Source organism: Erpetoichthys calabaricus, chromosome 2, assembly GCF_900747795.2.
Source record: "Erpetoichthys calabaricus chromosome 2, fErpCal1.3, whole genome shotgun sequence".
Lineage (NCBI taxonomy): Eukaryota > Metazoa > Chordata > Cladistia > Polypteriformes > Polypteridae > Erpetoichthys > Erpetoichthys calabaricus.
This window is the reverse complement of record NC_041395.2, coordinates 128,344,615-128,369,789: the sequence shown is the minus strand read 5'-3', so window position 1 is coordinate 128,369,789 and position 25,175 is coordinate 128,344,615. Positions and strand designations below refer to the sequence as shown.

At 39.1% G+C, this 25,175-nt stretch overlaps 1 protein-coding gene across 1 annotated transcript in view; it reads left to right on the top strand.

The window, feature by feature from the left end:
- The first annotated feature begins 714 nt into the window (after positions 1 to 714).
- The window catches only part of kcnab1a (potassium voltage-gated channel subfamily A regulatory beta subunit 1a), a 356,546-nt gene continuing 332,085 nt past the window's right edge, over positions 715 to 25,175 (top strand). The window contains exon 1 of the mRNA XM_028794498.2: positions 715 to 2,148. Within this exon, the coding sequence (XP_028650331.1) occupies positions 1,931 to 2,148 (218 nt within the window). The 5' untranslated portion in view covers positions 715 to 1,930. The remainder of the gene's footprint in view (positions 2,149 to 25,175) is intronic.

Below are 25,175 nucleotides of genomic sequence, written 5' to 3'. Positions count from 1 at the left end.
TTTAAGAAATATTAAAAGCGATGAATAAAGATTACTAATACAGCTCGATTCCTACTTATTTTCTGAAATGGCACCCCTCAAGAGCATATTTTTTCAGAGGCAATCTTGTAAACAGATGTCGCTATAACTCGACGTTCTCAAATTGTAAATTCGATGTCCTAAATACTTTGCTGTCCCCAGTCCTGTCTCCAGGTCTCAAAGTACAGGTCTGGCAGTGATGATTCCTCTGGGGGTGGCGGGGCGCCATTTACAACTTCGCCTAGGGCAGCAAAAATTCTAGAACTGGCTCTGAGTACAGACACTGACACTTCCCAGACTTATAATTTTGGTAATCTGGTTCGAAGATTGCTGGGCTAGGCTCCAGCTGCCCCTCAACCCTGCTCTGGAAAAGTAGGTTTGGAGCTGGATACTGGGTTTGAAAGGGGAACAGAGAGAAGAATGAGCTCTGCAAAGCAGTTAAAACGCCATTCTGGATAAAAGTTTAGGATGACTACATGCCTGGTATGGGTTGAGTGCTTAAATACAATATACCTGAGGTAGTAGGACTACGTTAAGTTTTACAGTTTGTTTGCCATTTAGTAAAACTTTTCAAAATAAAAATCGGTTGTCGTTGATAAACTGTAATCCATCAATGGGAAAATTGTATTCCCATGGTTGCAGATTTACTGCGAGGACAGAATTCTCAACACATAAACGGCCGTTTTGGCACTTACAGTAGGCAGAAAAAAATGAACGGAACGGAGGCAGCATGCTAGTGAATTCTCAGCTGTATGTTAATTTGTATTGTTCTGTTCTCTGACACTTAGCAGAATATTAAACATTATTTGTATCACCGCCCCATCCCGCGGAGAGAAATAATCTTCGTCTCAGCTAAGCCAGAGCGCGTCACTGCTTACTCGGGGCTGCTTTTCCAGTTAACAAAAGCTGAAATGATAGTCTACTTCAAACCCACACACTGCTTCCTTCACCCTAACATAAATCACACAGTCACTCAGGCGTTAGCGATGTCAGCCCCATCCAAATTTTTTTCAGCCGTATTTTTTTCTGGATTCATGGTGTCACTGGTGAAAAACCGCAGATAATTTCTCTCCGCGCTCAAAAGCACCTCGTTACAGCCAGGGTAACAGATGCTGAAAACGTTTTCAGTGCATTTTTAGAAAATTTCCTCTGCAGAAAAGCTGAAGCCAGTATTTCCCCTATAGCCAGGCGGAGAATGGCGCGATACTAATGCATTCTTTCTACAGATGGATAAATTACGTAAAGGATCTCCAGCCGGGGAAATCATAAGCAAGGCGCTCTAACATTTGCTTAGTACTAAGCGCTGCCCGCATCACTCTCTTCGTCTGCTTAGTTATTTATCGGTAAAGCTGTTCTGTGCAGCGCAGGCAAACTGCGGACACGGTGGAAAAGAATCTCGGCTCTATTGATCGAGGAAGAAGTTCGCTGCGGAACGCGGCTCTTCGTGAGAAGATCGGGAGACTCAAAGTGGACGCTTGCTCTTTCTGCCAGGGCATCATTACATAGGATGCTTTGTGACAGACGACTTCGCAGACACTGCGATCTGGGGTGACACGATAAATTAAGAAGACTCTCAATTTGACCAAAAAAAAAAAAGTAGGATCGGGATTTTTTGGAAGCGTTTTAATGGCCGGCTTGGACTCAAGGGTCCAATTTCGTGTTGCATCCCTCAATGTCTGCCTCTCGTTCTTATTTTAAAAAGCATCCCTTTAGATGCTCTTTTGACATCATCCTGGAATAACCACACATTAAAGAAGCAGAAGAAAACCGAGAATAAAAGCTCCACCAACTGCATTTTTCTGCTTTTTTGCAAATAAAGAAACTGTTTTTTTTGTTCTCTTTCCTTCAGTCCTTTATTTGTACACGTGCATATTTTAAAAATAAAAGTCCAGCTATCAAGCAATAAAAAGCCATGCAAGTCTCCATCGCTTGCACAGATCACAATCTGAAGACTCGCAACGGAGATGACAGGCACAGCAAACCGAACGCCAGTAGTCCCAATGTGGTAAACGCAGCCCGGGCGAAATTCCGGACGGTGGCGATCATTGCCAGAAGTTTAGGATCTTTTACTCCCAAGCATCACATATCGTTAAAGGAATCAACTGCCAAGCTCACGGGAATGAAATACAGGTAGGGGGATCTGCCTTTCCTTAGCGAGGCGCACGCTGTTAAGTCACACACGCGCAATAAGCCGGGGTTTATTCAAGAATTTGGCTGCATGTAGTTTTCTTCTTGTTACTTAACAACGTCAGTTTATGCCTCCTTAAATAGTTAATTAGGGTTGAATGACTTGTGTTTAGGGTGATTTAAAAAAAAAGAAAAAGTATGGTCTAACGCAGCTAGAGGGGAATATTAACTGTGGCAGGAAATGTTTCAGTTGTCCGGTCGGCACAATGTGAGAGTGAACAAGTATTTTGCTTCAAATTAAACGTGCTCGTCTGAGCCTGGCGTTCATTTCACCCAAGTAATTATCGATGTGATCCAGTCAGATGAAGTCCCATCGATTACACTGTTCAGCTCTTTCCTCGGGAGATCTTATCTAAGTAAGCATCAGTGCACAGAGACAGCCAGCAGCTTCTGTATTTTAGCTTTCAAATCCTGGTTGCCCTTCAATGATACACCAGTGTGATTAGATCCAATATACGGTACTCAAAGGTAAACAGTGTAATAAAATATGAAGGTCCAACACGCTAAATGGTAGTACTTCCAAAAGAACTTCTTGTAAATATAAAATGTCTTTACTGGTTTATTTATTTAATAGCAAGGTAAAGGATGCAAGTCTTCTGGATTTCATTCTCACCATAGTGTTACTGTAATTGTACTGTTTTGGATTCTCTCTATTATTAATACAGATGCCCTTTCTAACACACATGATTCAATGCACCTTCAAATTTTAAATATTCTGATGTTTTCTCATACCTCTTAATAATGTTATTAGCGCTGCAGGATCTGTGAAGCGCCTTGAGCATGGGAAAGGCGCTATGTAAATGTAGTATTATTATTATAGTTCCATTAGGTATGAACAAAAGTTTACATTTTGGTAATGTGTGGCATGTTTCAGTGAGGTGAAGGATTGGTAGATTTCTCCTCTGAGATTCTAATCAATTTCCCGTCTTTTTAGTTTTCAAACTTCTTTAAGTTTCCAATAATCATAAATGTAACCAATTTCTAGCTTATGTGGCACAGAAGTTTTATATGTTGGCTTTGTGTTTTCTGAGCACATCAGTCATCAGTATATAAAGTATTACATATTACATGCGCATTTGATTTTTTTTTTAACTGTTTCTTCTTCTTCCTCTTCATCTTTTCCCACTTCTATGTGGGGTCGATGTGTTTGATTAGCCCTCTCCAAACAGCTCGGTCCTGTACATTCTGTATTCTCATTTCTAGACTACAACAAATTGCTGTGCATGTTTCAAATACACTCACATTTTACTACACACACCAGTGTAGTACTGAGTAGGACCCACGCCACTGCACTAGAATTCTTCCAAGCGTTTCTTCTGGAAGGTACTGGAAACATTTCTCAGTTGTTGCTGGTCCACGCTGACTTGATAGCTTCACATGGTTTTGGCTAATAAACTAATGCTGCAGGTGCTGAAGTCACTTTCACATTGGTGGATCTACTGTAGCTTTTGAGGACATGTCACATCATCCTGCGGGAAGTGTGTTTCTGATAAAGGCTACACTCTGGCAGTAAAATGCTTCACAGGCTAAGGTACATGTCGCACTCGATTGGTTTTAAGAGGCCTAAAGTGTTCTAAGAAATCATTCTTCATATCATTACAACACCACTACCAGCCTGTAATGCAGACACAAGACGTGAAGGATGCATGCTGTTTACACCAAATTCTGATATTACCATCTACATGCTGCAGAAAAAAAAACATGTTTTGCCAGAGCAGGCAACAATTTCCAGTCTTCATTTGCCCAGTTATGATGATCACATACCCACTGTGGTCTCACTGTCCTGCTCTTAGCTGACAGGAGTTGAACTCAGTGTGTTCCTCTGCTGCTGTTGCTGATGCATTTCATTGTTTCATCATGTTGTACTTTCTCATCACTCTTGTCAGGAGCTGTTATTTGAGTGTCTGCGGCCTTAATATTAGCTTGAATGAGTCTTGCCACCTTTCTGACCTTTCTCATTAACTAGGTGTTTTTTTTTTCCCCTCAGAAATGCTACTCACTGGCTGCTTTTTTTGTGTTTGTTGTACCTTATTCTGTAAACTCTAGACACTGCAGTGTGTGAAAATCTCAGGAAGGCTGCTATTTGTGAGATGTTGGAAGCACACGTCTGACACTAGTAATCATACCATGATTAAAGTAGCTCATATCATGTGTCTTCCTATTATAATCCTTGGTCAAACAACAACTAAATCTCCTGAAAATGTCTTAATGATATATAGTACTATATGTATGTATATGTTGCAGCTCCCTTATTGGATTTTTGAGGAGCAGGCTGTTTGCACTACCAAGCAGAACTATCTAATAATGCAGCAACTGAGTTTAATTAGATGCTAAAAGTTGGCTTCTTTGCAAGTTTTGTTTGGCACATTCAAGTCATCTCTATGGAATATCATAGTAGACCATTTCTTTTTATTTGTCAGATATTATTAGACGACAGTCCCAAGCAGAGTTTAGCACTGCTGGCTCACAGCTCCTATGGGTTGGGTCCTATATATGATCAGTGTTGTTTCAATGTTCTCTCTAAATCTACACTACTTTGCTTCATTTTCTGTCTTAGAAAAAGTGGTGTTGCTGCAATTCTGATTTGAGTTTTATTTGAGTGTGAACTGTGATGGACTGAAATGTCATCCTATATTATTTCCTGCCTTTCATATGATATTGCTGGGATAGGCTCAGGCTTAGCTGCTTTTCATTTTGTTTGATAAGTGTCTTTAAAGCCCTGTGGAAGAACACAAACAGAAAGCTCAGTGTTTCTATGATCAAGGGATGTGAAGTGTTCAACAGTAGGCTTTGTGATTTTAACAGTATGGATGGTCTGCTTGCCGTCTCTTCCTGTTTCACTGACATAGGTGGCTGGACACTTCCTGCAAGAAATGCAGAACAAAAAAGATTTTCAAACTGTTCATTGTTGAGATGTAGCATTTGAGTGGGTGATATCAAGAGGCCTCCTTTACCTGGACTGTTCATTCCAGGTTGAGGCTTTTAATTCTTTGTGCTTTTTTTTTTTTTTAATTCTCTATCAAACATCTGCAGAAAATCAACTGCTTATGCACATTTGGCACCAACATGAAAATATTGGTTCAATACAGCTTTAAAATTGTCAGTATAAACAGAGGAAAATAATAAATAATCATGATGACGATGCATATATACGGCTTATGTAGCAGTAACCTCTGGTATCCTGAGACTGACACTTTTCACTCGCTCATTACCGCAAGTCTTAAATTTTAATTACATTTGATCTGCAATGCACTGCATGTGAATCAAATTAACAAGCTTATTGACAAATGGCTGTTTAATCTGCATAGTTTTACACCACTAATAGGTTCTTTTTACCCCTTATAGTTTACAAACACTTTTATCTAGTTAATCATTAATGAGCCATTGTGGCCACCTGTACAATAAATCATTACACTGCTTTCTTTGTTTTAAAATAATCTAATAGATTAGAAACAAATGCTTCAAGTCAAAGGCAGAAGTTTTAACAAATTAAAACACATGAAGAATAATTTGCTTTTGAAATATGACCTTTACAATAATAAAGAGTTTTTTTCATGCTATGTGAACCGAGTTTGGAATTTCATATGGCTGTTGTAACAGTGGCACATACACATCTACAAACACCCATGCCTACATAAAACACACACATTCATTTACTGTACAGTATATCCATCCATTGTCTAAAACTGAGTTTTTAATTTTGGGGTTAAGGGGATCTGGAGTCGACTTTAGCAGAATTTTGAACAAGACAGGAGTCAGACCTAGATAGGTAGGATGCCATACTATTTACATTAATAATGATGGATAAAAACATATGAAAGAAACTACATGGTCAATATATACTGTAAATGGGAAAGGTACTGTATGAAAGAGATACAAAAAGGTACTGCATGACTGACAGAGAAGTAAGAACAGTAATACATCATAGACAGGCTTTGAAAGGTACTGTTTAACAATAGAAAGATAGATAGATAGATTTGACACTATATAATAGATAGATAGATAGTGAATGGTACTATATAATGGTAGATAGATAAAAAGGTTCAATATTATATGATATGAGGGAAAAATAGAGCTTTGATTATATCAAAAGCTCCTTACCCTAAGCCTACCCTAACCCTAACCCTCACTTCAGAGAAACACTGCCAAGAAATAAAGACTGGAAATTTATTTTTTTTCTTTGCCTGATAGATGTACATAAAACGAACAACTACAAGATCCACTAGACATGTTGTTTTGGTTCTCTCCACACTCACTACAGGTTTTCCCTTTTAGAGGGGCTGCAGTCAAATATCTTAGCAGAAGTTGATTTTGAGACTCATGCATTGCAATTTTATCTGCTGATTTAGATTTTGTACCTTTGTAGCCTTGCCCTGTAAACTAATGCATGGATACTATTGTCCAGAAATCTGCATTTACAACCTCAATTTCCCTTTTGCTCATAATACCCTTTAATTTGACTTCCATAACCGTGCAAAAGCAGCTATAGTTCACCAAAATTTCACCAAAGAGTTATTTGCAGTGAATTTGCTGCGTTCGCATTTGCCCTTGTTCGTTGAATTATTTACTGATAATTCGGCCAGTTTAGGAGAACTTTTTTTCCACTGCACCATAATACTTTGTGAGGCCAGCGTGACATCCCCTGTAACAGCCAGCGTTGATGGGACTTAAGCTTGGGTATATGATGCTGATCATTTAGATTACTGACTCTGTGGGACTTAGCTAGTGTTAGAACAGATAAGTAAATAATGCAGGAACTCAAAATTTTATTTTTTTGAAACATATACAGCATAAATAATGACTTGTCTCTGCTTGTTCGCCTTATTTGCAGTTTGATCTTCGAGTTCCACATCAGTACAAGGGAAGGAAGCGCATGCCCTATGCATGCATAATTAGCCATGTGGTGATAAAACAAATAAAAAACAAACCTTGAAGGAGCCTCATGCCCCCCCCCCCCCAACATTGGAGACTCTATGAAATAATAATAATAATGAAAGATTTGTTACTATTTATAAAATGTTTCTATCTTTTTGATAGAAGAAAAAGTGCAAGGCATCGGCAGAGACAGTTTGTAGAGCCTTCAGTGCAACTTCAAAAAATAAAATGAGCCATCTCAGGGCTTCAATCATGACATGCCTATTTGAGTTTTTTGCCTTTAAAAGACCTATTTTTTCTGACTTTTGTCTATGATTTCTGCATTTTTGCTTTGTTTTGACGAAATATATGATTGAGTGTCTCTGACTGCGTTCTTTCTTCTTTGACCTCACAGATGCATAGTGGTGGAGTGGTTAGCACAGCTCAAGTCACCTTTTTGGCCACAATAATTGGTCTAGTATAGCTGGCAGATGTTTACCTTGCCCTCAGGAACATTTTAAAAATGATTGCACCATTATAATCCAGCCAAATCTAGTTCAGTTAGTCCTTCCCCATTGCCTTCAATGCATTTCACCGAGTTTGGCAATATTTGCGAGCACTTACGTGATTTCTCTGAACTCAAGGCAAAGCAAATGGAGTTCGCTCATCACTACTAGTGAAGCATCAACACTTTGAACTATCATTATGACTGAAAATCGTACTAAATTTGCTTCAATAATTATCCCTTTTCCAGGTTATATCATAAAAACTGTTGAATTTAAATCAAGGACAATTATGGTCAAACTATAATAATATAATAATAATTATATAATGCACTAGTAAGAAAGCATCTAAAGTATTGTGTGCAGTTCTGGTCACCACTTTACAAGAAAGACATAGCAGCACATGAAACTGGGCAGAGGAAAGCAACCAAGTGCATCCCAGGATTTAAAGACATGTCCTACTCTGACACCCTCCGAGAATTAAACCTGTTTATCCTCGAGCAGAGGAGACTGTATGGAGAATTAATCCAGGTACGTAAAATTCTCAACGATATTGATAAAGTAAATCCAGCAATACTTTTTCAGCTTAAGGGTTATTCATGTACTTGTGGACAACCGTGGAAATTAAGGGGAAGTTCATTTAAAGCACTTCTTTACACAAAGAGTTGTGGGACGCTGGAACAAAATACAGAGACATGCAGTTGAAACAGAAAACCTTGACGACCTTTAAGAAGAATCTGCATGAGATATTGGGACATTAGCTAAAGAAATGAGCTTGATGGACTGAATGATCTCCTCTCATTTGTCAAATTTCTTATGTTCTTCTGCTTGTAGCACCAGAAATCAAGTAACACTCAGACTAATATACTGTAATGTTAACCCAATGTCAGTCCAAATCAGTAACTCATTGTCTGACACTGTGCAGACTGTTTAATCTATCAGTGCTTGTGACTTACAGGTTGATTTGGATACAAGTATTATATACAGTGAAAGATATCAGTTTTAATAATTTTGCAGTAGTACAATTATGAGAGTTAAAGGTAGGGTGAGTGTATTTCTGAAGTGAAGATATTGGGTTGTAATTGTGCCTTTCACTGTAATTGTGGTTTAGATGGATCTCTCTCTCAGATCTGTCTTTGGTGAAGAGAAATAATAACACTCCAGTGATTCCAGTCTTTTTGATGTCTCAAGTAGTCACATGGATAGACAATGGTGTGAGAAGAAACTCCAACTGTGCAGAAAATGCTTTGTTTGCTGATTTCCCGTCCATGAAAAGATTAATCTTTGTGAGTGGTATTTGTCAAGAAGTGTTTACAACAATTTACTGATTCTAACAACAGTGCTTTACACATGATGATCAAGGAAGTTTAACTTCTTTATTAATTCCTTTTTTTCATAGGTTAAATTGTTTGTTAACATGTGAAATGTTAAAAGGTCGGCATTTTTTTTAAATGATCATCACAAGGCAAAGGTTTTAAACCAAAAACAAAAGCATCAAAAACAAATAGAATTGCCGAAAACAATAATCTTTTCAATGCAGTAAGAGTTTTCTTTGCATAAACGTGTGCAGATGCCCGAAAAATGTGTCTTGTTTTTCTATAGCTGACTTACCATGACATCATGAGCCTTCCAAAAAGCATCCATGTGCAGTGTCATGAGCAAAGAAGTGCAAAATGGGGCTGGAGATAACATTACCTGCAAGAATCAAATCAATGGTTTGTGAGTTTCAAAGTAATGGAAGTAATATTCTACAATTTAGATTATATTGTAATATTATTATATCAGCTAAACATATATAAACTAAAACATCCCTCTATGGTGATACATTATATATAGTAGTCAAAGGCATTGCTGTGAAAAACTCTGATCTAGGCCAAAAAGTATAAAAAAACAGAATTGTTTAAAAGGAATAGATTTGTTCAGTTAAAAAGAAGGAAAAAAATGTTTGCAGCAATCAAAGGGAAAAAATAAGGCAGCAACAAAATAAACCAAAAAAGCAAACGTTATCTGCAACTTTGAACCTACCTAAACACAACACTGTCAGCGAACTCTGCCTGTCAAGTCTTTTGACTGAACTCTCCACCCCACTCCATGACTTTGGCTGGGAGTGACCATTAATTCCCACCCCTAGAAAGCTCTGAAGATGTCTCCCCTTAACTCTCTGTATTGGTTCAAGATGCATCCTTGTTTTACTAATAACTAGGCAGGCATCGTAGGTGTGTCTGACACACACTCTTTAACAAGCAGTAGAGCCCTGTCGTTCCAAATGGGAATCATTTGCTGCTTTTGTTTAAGGCTCAAGGTTTTTAATTTAGTCAATTTTTCAGGCAAACATGAGATTTGCTTTCTCAGTTTCATCCAATATTAGAAAGAAAGCAAGAAAGAAAGAAAGAAATGCTGGTTAAAAACATATACAGAAATTTCATAAACAGTTTACATCATTTAAGAAAAAAACATTTTTGATAGTACATTTAACCTAAAATGAATACATGATATGTAAAGGAAAAACCCTGTACCTCTGGATTTTTTTAAAATTATTATCTCTGATATTCTTTATTAAAAAGATGAATGGCACTGGGGAGAAAGCAATTTCTGGAGTGATCTGTGTGGGTTTTCAAAGCGACTGTCCTTCCCTGATTTGCTGAAGTTAAGCTCTCCGTGTAGTGTGTGTCTGTCATCAGTTAAGATGATTTCCAGTTTTCTTTAACATTGCTCTCTGACACACACCATCTTCTGCATCAGCTCCAATCACTTTAGCTGCATGTTTGGTAATCTGCTGGAGCTTTTTAAATTTTGGTTAGTCGGACTGCTAAACTGATAAAGCTTAAAGTAATAACAGACTGGATGATGCTGCAATAAAATGACAACATGAGGTCCTTGTCCACTTTAAATTGTCTGAGTTTATGGAGGAGAAATAAGTACTGATTGCATTTAGAGTACCGGTACATGTTTTTTGGGTTTGTATTTGAACTAAGATTGTTGTCTAGTGTAGTACCTAAGTATTTGGATTCAGTCACTTTTTCTACCTCCTCAACCCAGAACAGTGATGGGTGAATATGCAGACTTCTATCTCTTAAAGTCAAATATCATTTCTTTGGACTTTTTGACATTTATATTTAAGATGGGTCTTATTGCCCCAGTTTGTGAGCATTCTGCTAGTCTTTTTCTTCTCTCCATGTCTTCTGTTATTTCAGTTTGCCTAGTGGCACTCCTTATACATACATGTAGTTCATCACCCATTTAAACATACTGGCAGGGTTCTCTACTTATTACTGTTGGCTCATGGCCTTCAATCAATCCCTCTCTTGCCCTGGCAACCCCTTGCCAGCTATATTCTCTCTCTCTCTCTCTCTCTCTCTCTCTCTCTTTCTGTATACAGTGTATACTGTATATACAGTGCATCCAGAAAGTATTCACAGCACATCACTTTTTCCACATTTTGTTATGTTACAGCCTTATTCCAAAATGGATTAAATTCATTTTTTTCCTCAGAATTCTACACACAACACCCCATAATGACAACGTGAAAAAAGTTTACTTGAGATTTTTGCAAATTTATTAAAAATAAAAAAAATTGAGAAAGCACATGTACATAAGTATTCACAGCCTTTGCCATGAATCTCAAAATTGAGCTCAGGTGCATCCTGTTTCCCCTATCATCCTTGAGATGTTTTCTGCAGCTTAATTGGAGTCCACCTGTGGTAAATTCAGTTGATTGGACATGACTTGGAAAGGCACACACCTGTCTATATAAGGTCCCACAGTTGACAGTTCATGTCAGAGCACAAACCAAGCATGAAGTCAAAGGAATTGTCTGTAGACCTCCGAGACAGGATTGCCTCGAGGCACAAATCTGGGGAAGGTTACAGAAAAATTTCTGCTGCTTTGAAGGTCCCCAATGAGCACAGTGGCCTCCATCATCCATAAGTGGAAGAAGTTCGAAACCACCAGGACTCTTCCTAGAGCTGGCCGGCCATCTAAACTGAGCGATTGGGGGAGAAGGGCCTTAGTCCGGGAGGTGACCAAGAACCCGATGGCCACCTCTGTCTCCAGAGGTCCTCTGTGGAGAGAGGAGAACCTTCCAGAAGGACAACCATCTCTGCAGCAATCCACCAATCAGGCCTGTATGGTAGAGTCGCCAGACAGAAGCCACTCCTTAGTAAAAGGCACATGGCAGCCCGCCTGGAGTTTGCCAAAAGGTACCTGAAGGACTCTTAGACCATGAGAAAGAAAATTCTCTGGTCTGATGAGACAAAAATTGAACTCTTTGGTGGGAATGCCAGGCATCACGTTTGGAGGAAACCAGGCACCTCTCATCACCAGGCCAATACCATCCCTACAGTGAAGCATGGTGGTGGCAGCATCATGCTGTGGGGATGTTTTTCAGTGGCAGGGACTGGGAGACTAGCCAGGATAAAGGGAAAGATGACTGCAGCAATGTACAGAGACATCCTGGATGAAAACCTGCTCCAGAGCGCTCTTGACCTCAGACTGGGGGTGACGGTTCATCTTTCTGCAGGACAACGACCCTAAGCACACAGCCAAGGATATCAAAGGAGTGGCTTCAGGACAACTCTGTGAATATCCTTGAGTGGCCCAGCCAGAGCCCAGACTTGAATCCGATTGAACATCTCTGGAGAGATCTTAAAATGGCTTGTGCACCGACGCCTCCCATCCAACCTGATGGAGCTTGAGAGGTGCTGCAAAGAGGAATGGGCGAAACTGGCCAAGGATAGGTGTGCCAAGTTTGTGGCATCATATTCAAAAAGACTTGAGGCTGTATTTGCTGCCAAAGGTGCATCGACAAAGTATTGAGCAAAGGCTGTGAATACTTATGTACATGGGATTTCTCAGTTTTTTTTTATTTTTAATAAATTTGCAAAACCTCAAGTAAACTTTTTTCACGTTTGTCATTATGGGGTGTTGTGTGTAGAATTCTGAGGGAAACAAAAGAATTTAATCCATTTTGGAATAAGGCTGTAACATAACAAAATGTGGAAAAAGTGATGCGCTGTGAATACTTTCCGGATGCACTGTACATATACTGTCTCTCTATAATACAAAAAGACAATTACCTCTCGTGGATTAACTAAGTACTGTATATCAAATAAAATATATACTAATTGATATACTGTATACTGTACATGTATACTGATGTGAAATATAAGTACACTTTTTTATCAATGCTTTTACATCTTAGCATAATCATAATCATCTAAGAGTAGATAAAGTGACAAATAAAGTGAAAGATAAAGTGACAAATAGCACATAACAGATTTTACCTTGTGTGAAAAGGTTTATATACCCTCAATGAGCTGTGGGGGTACCAGTGGGATTGGGTGTCATGGGTTTGGCTTTTTATTTGTTTAGAGGCCCACTTTATTCTATCTTGTTACATTGTAACTCCAGCTTTAATGCATATATACCAGTTTTAACTGGAGTGGCTGAGAGAACGACTGTGGAAGAAAGCTGTATCACTAGCTAAGAGAGTCAGATATGCAGTTGAATAACGGAGATCTCCTTTAACTGAGTGGCAGAACCAGTAGAGTCTCTACCCTGTTGTCATTCGAAGGAAGACTAGAGAGAGACAACAAATGCAAGAATGACACCAATTAAAGTCATGGTACTGCTTCTTTAGTGCCTGTGATTAGTTTATGGTCAGGGATTGAAACCATATGAAATTAAAGCCTTTGGTTGGTCAGTCTGGAGCTTGCAAGTTGTTGTGATATAATGTCAGGAAGAAAGGCTTCCAAAATTAGAGTGAAATCAGATATTGATGCATTTTACAATGTACAGTATATGATACGAACAGGGGCCCCTGACTGCAGCAGAAAAAGACAAAAAATGTATCTTGTGTGTTTTGTTATTTTTGTGTGAATGTCTGAGTGTTCTGGGTGTGTCTTTTCTGTAACACCAAGATATTCTGCACCTACAAGGGGGGCTCCGCCCCCTACTCACTTCGCTCGCCTACCCCCGGTGTTGGGTATCCTGAACACATTAGTTGAGCTCGTTCGTCTTGGAGCCGTGCCCGCTTTGCTTGCGGCATTTTAGACGCGTGTTGTAGGCGCCTGCATACATTGATTTTATCCAGCCGGGCTCATGTTTGTATATCCGTCTGTCGAGCTCGTTCGTTTTGAACCCGTGTCTGCTGTGCTTCCGCAGTTTCAGACATGCGTTGTAGGTGCCTCCGTTCATTGATCTTCTCCAGGTGAGCTCGTGTTTGTATCGTTGATCTGTATTGTGTTTGAATTCGGTGTAAAGCGTTCAGCGGTTTGTACAATCCCAAGCAGCACATCACTCCTAACTTCACTCCGCAGTAGTGCCACGCACAACATGGCGGTGACGCCTGCACCTTCCGTAGTAGTGCCACTCACAATATGGCGGTGACGCCTGCGCCCTTCGCACTATCTTTGTGGACCTGTGGGGCCTCCGTAGCCTCTTCCATTTGAATCCGGGCTGCATCGCAGAATCCTCTTTTTAGCGTGGCTGTGTCGTTAGCTATGGGCGCCTTGTTGCTTCATTTCTCATTCACGTCAGTTGAGCTGTTTCGTTTTTGGGCGGCGAGTCGTTCGTTCGCAGTGGATACGACCTCGATTGCGGTTTATGAGACGTGCGCTGTACGCGCCTGCGCAGTACGTCTCATGGTCCCATCGCCGTGTACCTGCGTCCATGCCATCCGGTTTAGTAAGCCTGCGTCCATGCCATCCGGTTTACCATTCTCGGTTAGTAATATGGATTGTGTTCCAAGCAAGTAAGCAAGAGAACAATTAGATACATAGGCTGGGTTTATACTTTACGCAACGCGATGTGTGCTCCTGCGGATGCTTCTGCTATGCAAGTGGTGTACCGTTCATATTTGCGGGCGTACTTTACGTATATCTGAAAGGTTCCACCAGGTGGCAGTGCAAGATATCATCACGGTAAGAGAACATTCAGCTTCCCTTCCTGAAACGTCCATTAAATTCCGCGGACACCTTGCCACAATATCTCTCAAGAGGATGGATGTTTAATGATTAAATCCATCATTTCAGAGATGCACCCATTCCAGCATGCATCAGGCACGAGGAAGAAACAATCCTTGGATGGGGCATCAGTTCATCGCAAGGTGAACACAAGCAATCACATGCACTAGCGTCATTTTAGCATCCCCAAATCCCCAAATCTGCATGTTATTGGAAGGAAACCAGAGCACACTGTGGAAACCCACCAGGAAAACATGCAAACTCCAGGCAGGGAATACCAGGGACTTGACTTCCTGCGAGGCAGCGGCGCTACTGCTCCGCCACTGTGTCGCCCCCACATGTGTAATTATTAACAGTATTCATGATTTAAATGAAGTTAACCATTTATCTGTAAAATGTAATATACATACTTTAATGCATTTCACCATAAAAGTGATATCAAGTATAAATCTAAGGATTCTAAACATGCAGAGACCTGGAATATCATACATTCAAAGTGTTCTGTGTGGAAATTGCTGCTTGTCACTGCTGTCAGCGTGGGAGGAAGCCCGAGAATCATGAAGCGATTAACAGGTGGGTCGGTTTTAAGATGATGTTTATGACCCGTCTAATTTAATGACAAAATAAACTATGAGATTTTACTGGAAATTTTGAGATTAAAGCCGAAATTTCCACTTTAATCACAAAATAGACCTTTTCACCGTGTCCCCAATTATTTTTTTCTCTGTGGCTCAATTCCGCTGATGTACATTCTGTAGCTGTTGTGAAGATGAAAAAAAAAAAAAAAAAACAGAAGATGGTATGTGAGACCTTTAAATTGTATCGCGTCATTACGATGGGGAATATGTGACGCTTGAATATGAATGCATTTGTATGTTGGCATTTTGCTTCACCATATCGGACCATTCATCAAACATTGAAGCACACACATCGATCCTGTAGGATCTGCAAAGTGGCCTGCTGGCTGTCGCATGTTGTTAGTAAACAGAGACTCTGTCGTCATGTTCCAACTTGAACACACTGAAACCCACCCTGATTTTTTTTTTGCTGGTACTGCAACTTGCACATGTATCACGTTCACTTCTCAGGACGTGCTCAGAGGATGCGTCAAATCAATGCTGGGAACGCGTGGCAGCCATGGTGCATATGTGTTCTGAGCATGAAGTATAAACCAGCCCTTACAATTTAACATTTTATTTTTTTTATGAATTTATTAATAAGAAGTGTTTCTTTAGGAATACATGTGTGTGTGTGTGTGAAAGACTTTTAACATGTTTACTATTTTTGGACCTTTTAGATAATAATAAATACTTTGGGGTAACATTAGGATATGCCATTTACCTGAGTACTGATGGTATACAGTAAATTGAAGTGATTTGAATGTATTTCGCAAATTAAGCTAGTGGATTTTAGACTCTCTTCTTTTGTCATTTCAGTCTGTGAACTAGCAGAGTACAATGGATAGATCTCTTCAATCTTGTCATAATAAAGATATCCATCTTTGGATTCATTTGTAACTGTGACTCGCATCTTTTCTTTATTTCTAGACTATTTTTGGAGCTGTCGGGTTCGGGAGGCATCACCTTTCAGAATGAGACATAACCCACAGTGTTCCCCTGTACAAATGGGAAATCTGTGCATAATTTGGATGAGAGAGGTTCAACTGTGTGTGGATTTATTTACTCATAGAAACATTTCATTTGAAATATTAGATACTAAGTTTAAAGAAAACAGTAAAGTGAAATTAAAAAAGGAAAAGGTGAGTAAACATAGTTAATAAAGTAAAATTAGCTGAGCATTACTTTGAGTTGGATTTATATAGGTAAGAATCACATAAAATAAGGAGCTGGGTGCATATTTATGTCATATGAAAAAATTAATAATAGCAGTGAAGGGACCCAAGTTGATAAAAGATGGATTTATCTTGTCAAGGGTCACTACGCTGTGATGGCAGAAAAATTGATTTAACAGAAAAAATCAATAAATGGTCATTATTTCTTCTCATTTCTAGTAAACAATCATGGTGAGCACTGTTGTGAGAAATTCTGATTACTGACAGAGTGGTGGATAGGGGTCTTGGGATTTAAATCACAAGGTAGCAGCTTCACTCCCTACCTCTGAATAAATGTGTGACCCTGATCAAGTCACATAACCTGCCTGTGTTCCAGTTGGAAAAAGCGAACATAAAAAGTAGTAATGCTCCCTGATTTTGTAAATTGATAAAGCAGCCTGCCAGTTAGATATTATTATAGACTGCTGAAATTTCACAGGCCGGCATGTTGAGTTGGCTTTGGCTAAATCAAGACTAAAGTGAATCGAGAGGTTGTCTTTTGTCATACTGATTAATTTAAAACGTACATATCCTCCATCGAGAGTTTCTTGGCAACAGGCTTTGGTCATCATATCCATATTCATTCTTTATCTCTGCACCTCCGTTTTTTGGGTCTTACTAATGTTTCTTGTTGTTGACCTTTAGTAGGCAGTAAAATAATCATTCATTTTGCACTAGATTGACTCTGGCTCAATACATCTTTTTACAGGGGAGTTTATAAAATTTAAGATGTCAATAGTCAGAAGGTCAGCTGGGCTTTCTGTTAATGATGCGAACCAAAGTGCACCACATCTCATGCAGGAAGCTGCAGCCTAATTCGTACAGTGGAATTAGTCTTAAATTCTTTCTTTAATCATGCTAAAAACTGAATGCTATATCCCAGAAAGAAATTCAGAAGTAACTGATTTCTTTACTTACACTCCTGTTGTTATTTCAGTTTAGTCATGCAAGTCAGAATGCAAAGTCTCCTTTTTATTGCAATTAAGAAAAGCAAACATTCCAAAGAGCAGGTAAATACTAGAGCGTGACTAAATAAAGTATCCACTCATTCTGCCAGAGGCAAAAATTCTTGAGACAGTTGCAAAATAAAAACAAAAAAAAATCTACATAAATGTTTATGTAAATGTTACAGCAGATTTTAAATGTGCTTTTTTCGCTGGATTCCGCTTTGCTGTAGGTGTGAAGGCCACATTAAACATGTTTGTTTAGAGGTAGGTGAAATTAGCACTAGTCGGGAAGCTTGATGATGATGTGATAGTTCTAGGTAACATTGTTAATTAGCAAAAAAAATAACATGTCAAGTTAAGATAGCATTTGGATGTCCAATGAATTTATCGGTTGGGTTCTGGGATGTCATTTGGTAAACTTGGAATGAATACATGTGCCATTGAATCCATGTGCTCTAGTCAAAGATTGTGGGCCGTGGGAGTTATTGGGCACCAGGCAGGACCTAACTCTCTACAGGGTGCCAGTCCATCACAGGGCCCATATACACACACACACACTCACCCAAAACTACCATTTAGCCTAACACACATATCTTTGTGAAGCAGAAGGAAAGCTGAAAAAGAGGAAAACACTTATGAATCTCTTTCAAACCTGATGATAGCTTAATTCAATGTTAATGAAAATGGTTAATTAGTATAAATGATCATTTTCTGAATATAATCCACTCCCATATTTAAATTCACAGACACAGAATATTATTTATTTTTATTATTTATTATATTATGTGACAAGGATGGATAGGATTAGAAATGAGTACATTAGGGGGTCAGCTCAAGTTGGACGGTTGGGAAACAAAGTCAGAGAGGCGAGATTGCGTTGGTTTGCACATGTGCAGAGGAGAGATGCTGGGTATATTGGGAGAAGGATGCTAAGGATAGAGCTGCCAGGGAAGAGGACAAGAGGAAGGCCTAAGAGGTTTATGGATGTTGTGAGAGAGGACATGCAGGTGATGGGTGTAACAGAACAAGATGCAGAGGACAGAAAGATATGGAAGAAGATGATCTGCTGTGACAACCCCTAATGGCAGCAGCCAAAAGAAGAAGAAGAAGACACAGAATATTATTGCGGACTGTTGAAACGTTTTATACCTGCCAAATGTTAAAGCCCACATCACATTGTACAGTTTTGTCAAATTTGACGACCGCAGTAGCCCGAGGTTGTCAGATTACACAACTAGGTATCACAGGGGATGACGAGCTACACGACTCCAAGATGACCTTCCAACACAGTTTCACATTTCCAAAGTATTGCAAGCTTGCCCATTTTTCTGACAGCCAATAATGTGCTGTCTGATCGAGTGCTAAGTATGAATGATACCTACGTACGGTGAGTTCAGCCACAATCTCTGCCTTTTTTTTGTTCTTTCTGTAGTGTTATGTAAAACACGAGACATCACACAGATTAACCTCTCTTCTGTTTTGCAAGGTCCAAAACACCTGCATTCCTTATTCCTTGTAGCTGCTTTATCTGCATTGTACTTGCTGCTGAACACACATTGGTTATCAACTCTGACATGCATAAAAGCCCACCACTGTGACTTTAGACAACAATCAAACCGGTTTCAGTTTGCTGGGGTAAGTCGTAGACTTGTTGGACTGAGACAATGGGGATGTCAAACTACACAAGTGGAGGTCACAGGAGCATGTCATGACTGCTCCCAACTCTCTAAGATTGTATAATGAAGTCTGCAAAAAATCCCCAGAAAAATGGTGTAGTGTGGTAGGACCATAAGCCGAATTGGTCATTAGCACATGAAGCTAAACTTGAGCTGGTCAGCAGGTTTAGGCATCACTCAGTAGACTATTTCCTAGGTGCTCCATGGACAGCATGCTGTTTGTTTTTGCAATATGAATACCAAAGGTTTTTATTTGAATAATGTTGCAGTTTCAGAAACACTCTTTTTCTAGTATTACAGAATAAGCTATATTAAATTTAAGTTAATAATTATATATGCAGATGGAAGCTAAAATATTTGAAAGTATTTCCTGGCCAGTGCAAGAGTGTATTTTTTTCTTATTTGACATCTACAATTAATAGACCATGGTGGCTAAAAGACAGGCATATATTTGATTCTACTGTACATCTGGCATCTGCAACTTGGAAAAGTCACTGGAAAACCTAAAATAAGGGAAAAGAAAACATAAGAGTGATTTCTTTTGCTAAACTGTAGTAGGACTTATTTTGATGTCATAACTCTATCTATCTATCTATCTATCTATCTATCTATCTATCTATCTATCTATCTATCTATCTATCTATCTATCTATCTATCTATCTATCTATCTATCTATCTATCTATCTATCTATCGTAATGGACTTTTTCACACTTTATTGTATTGAATGTATTTTATTGCCATTTTTTTGGCCTAAATCAACCCCACTGTATCAAAGTAAACACAAACGTCTATTGAAATTTCTGATTAATTATATGTAAACTACAGAATGATTCACTAATTACACACTCCCTTTGCTGTGGCACGCCTAAGTTGCTCTGGTGGCCTCAATTGTCTTTAAAATTTACTTAATTAGGTTTATGGATTCCCTTGTGTACAATTAAGGTGTTACACTGGAGTTCAAAGCACGTGCACAGATGGATAATACAAAACCTTAAAAACTCATAATAAAAGCCAAGGAATAGTCAAAACAAATCCAGAAGAAAGGTTACATAAAAGCACCCATCAGGGGAATTGAAGGCCTTGGAAAAACGCAATAAATTCTACTAAGAACAAATGGTGAAAAATATGGCTCCCTACAATTTACCTCAAAGTCAATTTTCCAGTACATGTTTCATAACAATTATCAGTGATCTTTGTTTAAAATTTTTTCTGACTATCCTGTTATGTTTTTCTGGTCTTTATCAAATCCACAAATCCATTTAGGGCTTTAAAATTTGCAGTTTTTAGCTTTAATACTGGTTTTTGGATTAACACGTTCTTTAACATGAGGAAAATATTTTTGCATCTTTTGTGACAACATTTTGTTTCTTATGGGTGCCTATTTTGTAGAGCATTTGGAATTGAAAGTGTGTGGTGCATGAAGTCACCACTGCAACGGTAATAAAGGTCTACACTGTGCACTTCCTGATTTTCTGAGACTGTGGAAAATACCTTTTGAGAGTTAGTTTGCAAATTCTTTTGGTTACTGTTTCCTGGTAATGCAACTTTAGGCTGCATATTTGGTTTTGTTTTGGGCTTAACAAGAAAATTGTTTTGTCTTATCAGTCACAAACTTTGCTGAAGGATTATGAGTACGTTATTACATCTCTTCTTCTAGTCCTTTTTTTTAGTAACCTCTCCTTGGCAGAACAATATAATTCTATGCATTGCCTGTTTTTAATATATGACTATTTATGTCAAAGATTGGTGTCCACCTAAGGGTTCCAGAATTGAAATCATGGCAATTGTCACCATTCTTTGTCCACAGCTGCTTAGAGATTCTTTCATTTCTAAGGTCTTAAACAGCAACCATTCAGACTCTTTATATATGACTTGCCCCATGATGCAGGAGAAGAAGGAGAAACTCTTGCAGAGATGACAGTTGAAATTTTCCCCAACTAGAGACACCTAAAGAAACACACTTGTCTGAGTTTCCAGCTCTGACCAGCAGACATACAGTAACATCTGAGCCAACTCATGAGCAAGTGGTGACCGCTCAGCACATTTCAGTGGTAACTTCATGCCATCTTGTATAAGATGATGTAACTACGTAAGCTGATGGATGACATTTAACCTACAGTTTTTTTGGTTCTGGGTACAATTATGAGAAATTAAACATTCTATTTGTTTTGGACAAATGACTATCACAGTGACAATTAACTAATTCACAATTTCTCAGTTTTCTACCAACTCTGTTGACATTTAACTATCTTTATATCTAATGCTAAGGTCAGTCTGTCTGCCATGCAATTACTTGCAAGCTGATGGGACTAGAACCTTAATCTTGGCCTTAATCGAAAGGTTATGACTTGTTCTGTTCTGGGAATTCAAAACATTTTAGGTAGTAGCAACCTTTGACCTGTGGTCATGTGTTTCAAGTAAAGTCAAGTGGCTTTATTGTCATACCATTCACATATCCTTTTGCAGCACACAGATAAATGAATAATTTTAAAGATAGATAGATAAATGAATAATTTAAAATAAATATGTAAGTGAATAAATAGTAATAATTAGAAACGGATAATAATACATCCATCCAACCTTTGTCCATCCCACTATATCCTAACTACAGGGTCACGGGGGTCTGCTGGTGCCAATCCCAGCCAACCCAGGGCGCAAGGCAGGAAAAAAACCTCGGACAGGGTGCCAGCCCACTACAGGACGCACGCACACACCAAGCACACACTAGGGTTAGAATCGCTAATGCACCTAACCTGCATGTCTTTGAACTGTGAGAGGAAACTGGAGTACCCGGAGGAAACCCACACAGACACGGGGAGAACATGTAAACTCCATGCAGGGAGGACCCGGGAAGCGTGCCACCGTGCCGCCCATAATAATACATTAAAAAAAAAAAATAAAAGTAAAACTAATAATACAAAATAAAAGTAGTGACAAGAGTAACAAATATACATTCGCTACTACAGGCAGATCTGAAGGCAGGGGAGCAGCACAAAGTTCATAGTTTACGACAAAGAGACTGAAAAATCAACTGATAGCCACCATAATGGCAGAAAGAAAAAGCAGAGCAGTGACATCTGCTGAGTGTTGAGCAAATCACAGAAAGCAATTAAGTGACAAAGAATGAGAAAGAATAAGAAGACAATGTTGAATAAAATAGGTAGCCAAGAAGTGATCATGAATATAGTCTGACATGTTCTGGAAATTTAAAAAATACTAGATTGTGGAAACCTGGTGTACACTTCAGTGATGGTCAGAAAACTTTATTGCAATTTAATCATAGTCCCATAGTCTACAGATAATCCCCTAGGGCATGGCGCATAAATGTTTAGAACCTTTAAATCAATGTTTCTTTGAAGACCAGTACTTAGCAAAATTACATCAGCAATGTGATCAATGTCAGCCTGTATTATTTAAGAGTGAAAAACAAAAGAATGTGTTCTCAAATTAGAAAAGTTCCGTTTGCCACCAATAGTAATAAAAGAAAGAAAAAATATTTAGGAAACATAAGATGTATCAATGGCACCTTATCTTTAACTTGTTTTTTATTTGCATTATATTTTAGAATCGTTGGTCTGAATGTTTCACTAGCCTTTTATTATAAAAGGACACTGAATTTATCTACTTGACACTTAACAGCAAACTTGGATTTCTGTAGCCATACAGGATTACTTGTAGCTTGTAGCTGTAATGTAAAATGTAGTGTGGGGTGCTAGAGGTGTCCTGCAAACAGAATGGTCCACACTTCCGATGGGATACACTGTTTACTTGCATGGCAACTGTGTCCCACCCAGAACAAACCTTTGTACAGTTGAGTATGTAAAAACTCAAAATCAAGACACAAGCATATCACACACACTGTCAAAGCATACCCATGAATCCTTAACACAGACTCAAAATAAAAGTTGTACAAATTTACAAATGTCTGTGTTACAACTGCTTGTGTGGAAGCTGTGGAAAAATGTAAATTGCATGAATTATAATGGAATCTACTAAACCATATATATTACAGTGGAACCTCGGTTTGCGAGTAACTTGGTTTACGAGTGTTTTGCAAGACAAGCTAACATTTTTAATAAATTTTGACTTGATAAACGAGTGACATCTTGCAATACAAGTAGTATGTATACGCTTTGTCTGCTGAGTGTCATGTAATCACAACTGAGCTGATGGTTCTTCTCTCTCTCTCTCTCTCTCTCGCTGCGGGATTGTGGGCAATCGTTCTCCGTCTGAGTCGGCGTGCCTCACTCATATAGTCAACATCCGTCCGAGGGTATACTGTTTACTACAGCATTGTGTGTGTGTGTGTGTACTGTGATGTGCGAGTCCCCATCTTGCACCACCAGCTTGAAACAGCAACATTTATTGTAACGGGATCTGCCACTCTCCTATACACAGACACAGCAGTCGGGCAGGGTCGTGGCCAAGCAGTACTGTGCCCTGCGCATTTATAATGTTCCTTGTATCACCCATTGACGGCAGGCGCTTATAGCATGTCCGCGATCTTTTTGGATTTGCTTTTACGGCGAACTGCTACAGCGCTGGGAGACTGCGATTGCTTTGGGACGCTCTTCCGCGTCTCGCCCCTATGGGTGGAATCCCACAAGAGTTTAGAAACTCACTCACACCAGCTATGATTCTTTTTAAAAGTAAAGTGCAGGTTAATTTGTTTTATGTATTTTTACTTTATATTTTGTATTAATCATTTTTACATGAATAGTTTTGGGCTGTGGAACGAATCATCTGACTTTCCATTATTTCTTATGGAGAAATTTACTTTGATATACAACTGCTTTGGACTGCAAGCACGTTTCCATAATGAATTATGCTCGCAAACCAAGGTTCCACTGTGTGTGTGTGTATATATATATATAATATATAATTATAAATATTGTGAGATATGGCCAGTCATTCATCCCGGCCAATACCCCCAGACCGCTAGATGGAGCCCTCCTTGCAGCATGGAGGTGCCCCGAATGCCAGCAGGGAATTATGGACAATGAAGTTTTTATGCACAGCCCTGATGGCTGTCATGGGGACCGCCAGGAGTCGCTGCAGGGAGGCACAAGGATATCTATTTTCCCTACACCCAGGAAGTACGTCCCAGTCACATGGACAGAAGGAATGACGTGCTTCCGGGATGAAAAAGAAGAGTTTTTGATCTGACCTGGAAGTGCTAAGAAGTCACATGGACTGAGGGTTCAGAAGCACTTTCGGGTCACGGACTATAAAGGACCAGACAAATGAGCTGAGCTGGGTGGAAGGGTGGCAACGCATCTGGGAGAGTGGAGGATTGATTGTTTGTTGTGTATTGGTGAATTTATTGAGTATTATGGAGTGTAGCTGCTTTGTGCACATTGTTATTATAAATAAAATAACATTTGGACTTTTATCTGGTGTCTGATGTGTGGTCTGAGGGTTCATGGGGTCGACAGCTCCCCATCTGTCACAATATATATATATTGCATAGTTTACTGTCAAATAATGTAAAGAGTATGCGACACATGTTTCGCCCTAATTCTGGGCTCATCGTGCGTACACACTCACTGCACCCCTCTCGGGGATTGAACCTCAGATGTCAGCGTCAGAGGCGAAGCCTCTTTACATTGCGCTACGGCGTGTGGTTCATGAATGTAATTACCCCGATCTACATGCTGTCAAATAAACAAACTACACGCTGTGGCGCAACATAAAGAGGCTTCGCCGCTGACATCCGAGGTTCGATCCCCGAGAGGGGATGCAGTGAGTGTGTACGCCTGATGAGCCCAGAATTAGGGAGAAACATGTGTTGCATACTCTTTGCATTATTTGACAGTAAACTATGCAACATTCTATGATCTGCTTCTTGCAACTGAAGAGGGCACCGTGGCGGATGTTTGCCGACTTGCAGACCAACCACAAGCGTTACCTGGTAGGTAACCTCCCATACAATCAGATTGTGATTCAGACTACGAATGTCATGAATATATATATACTGTATATACTGTATATATAAATAAATAAATGTCTAGATCATGTGAGCATGCATATATATTCAGTTGCAGCAACAAATGAAGTTGAGTGTTTGTGTGTCTGTGTATCTATCTATCTATGTATATGTACATGTGTATATATGTATATATATATGTGTACTGTATGTGTACAGTATATATGTATATACATATGTGTTTCACTTTTGTCTGCAAATCAATATGTA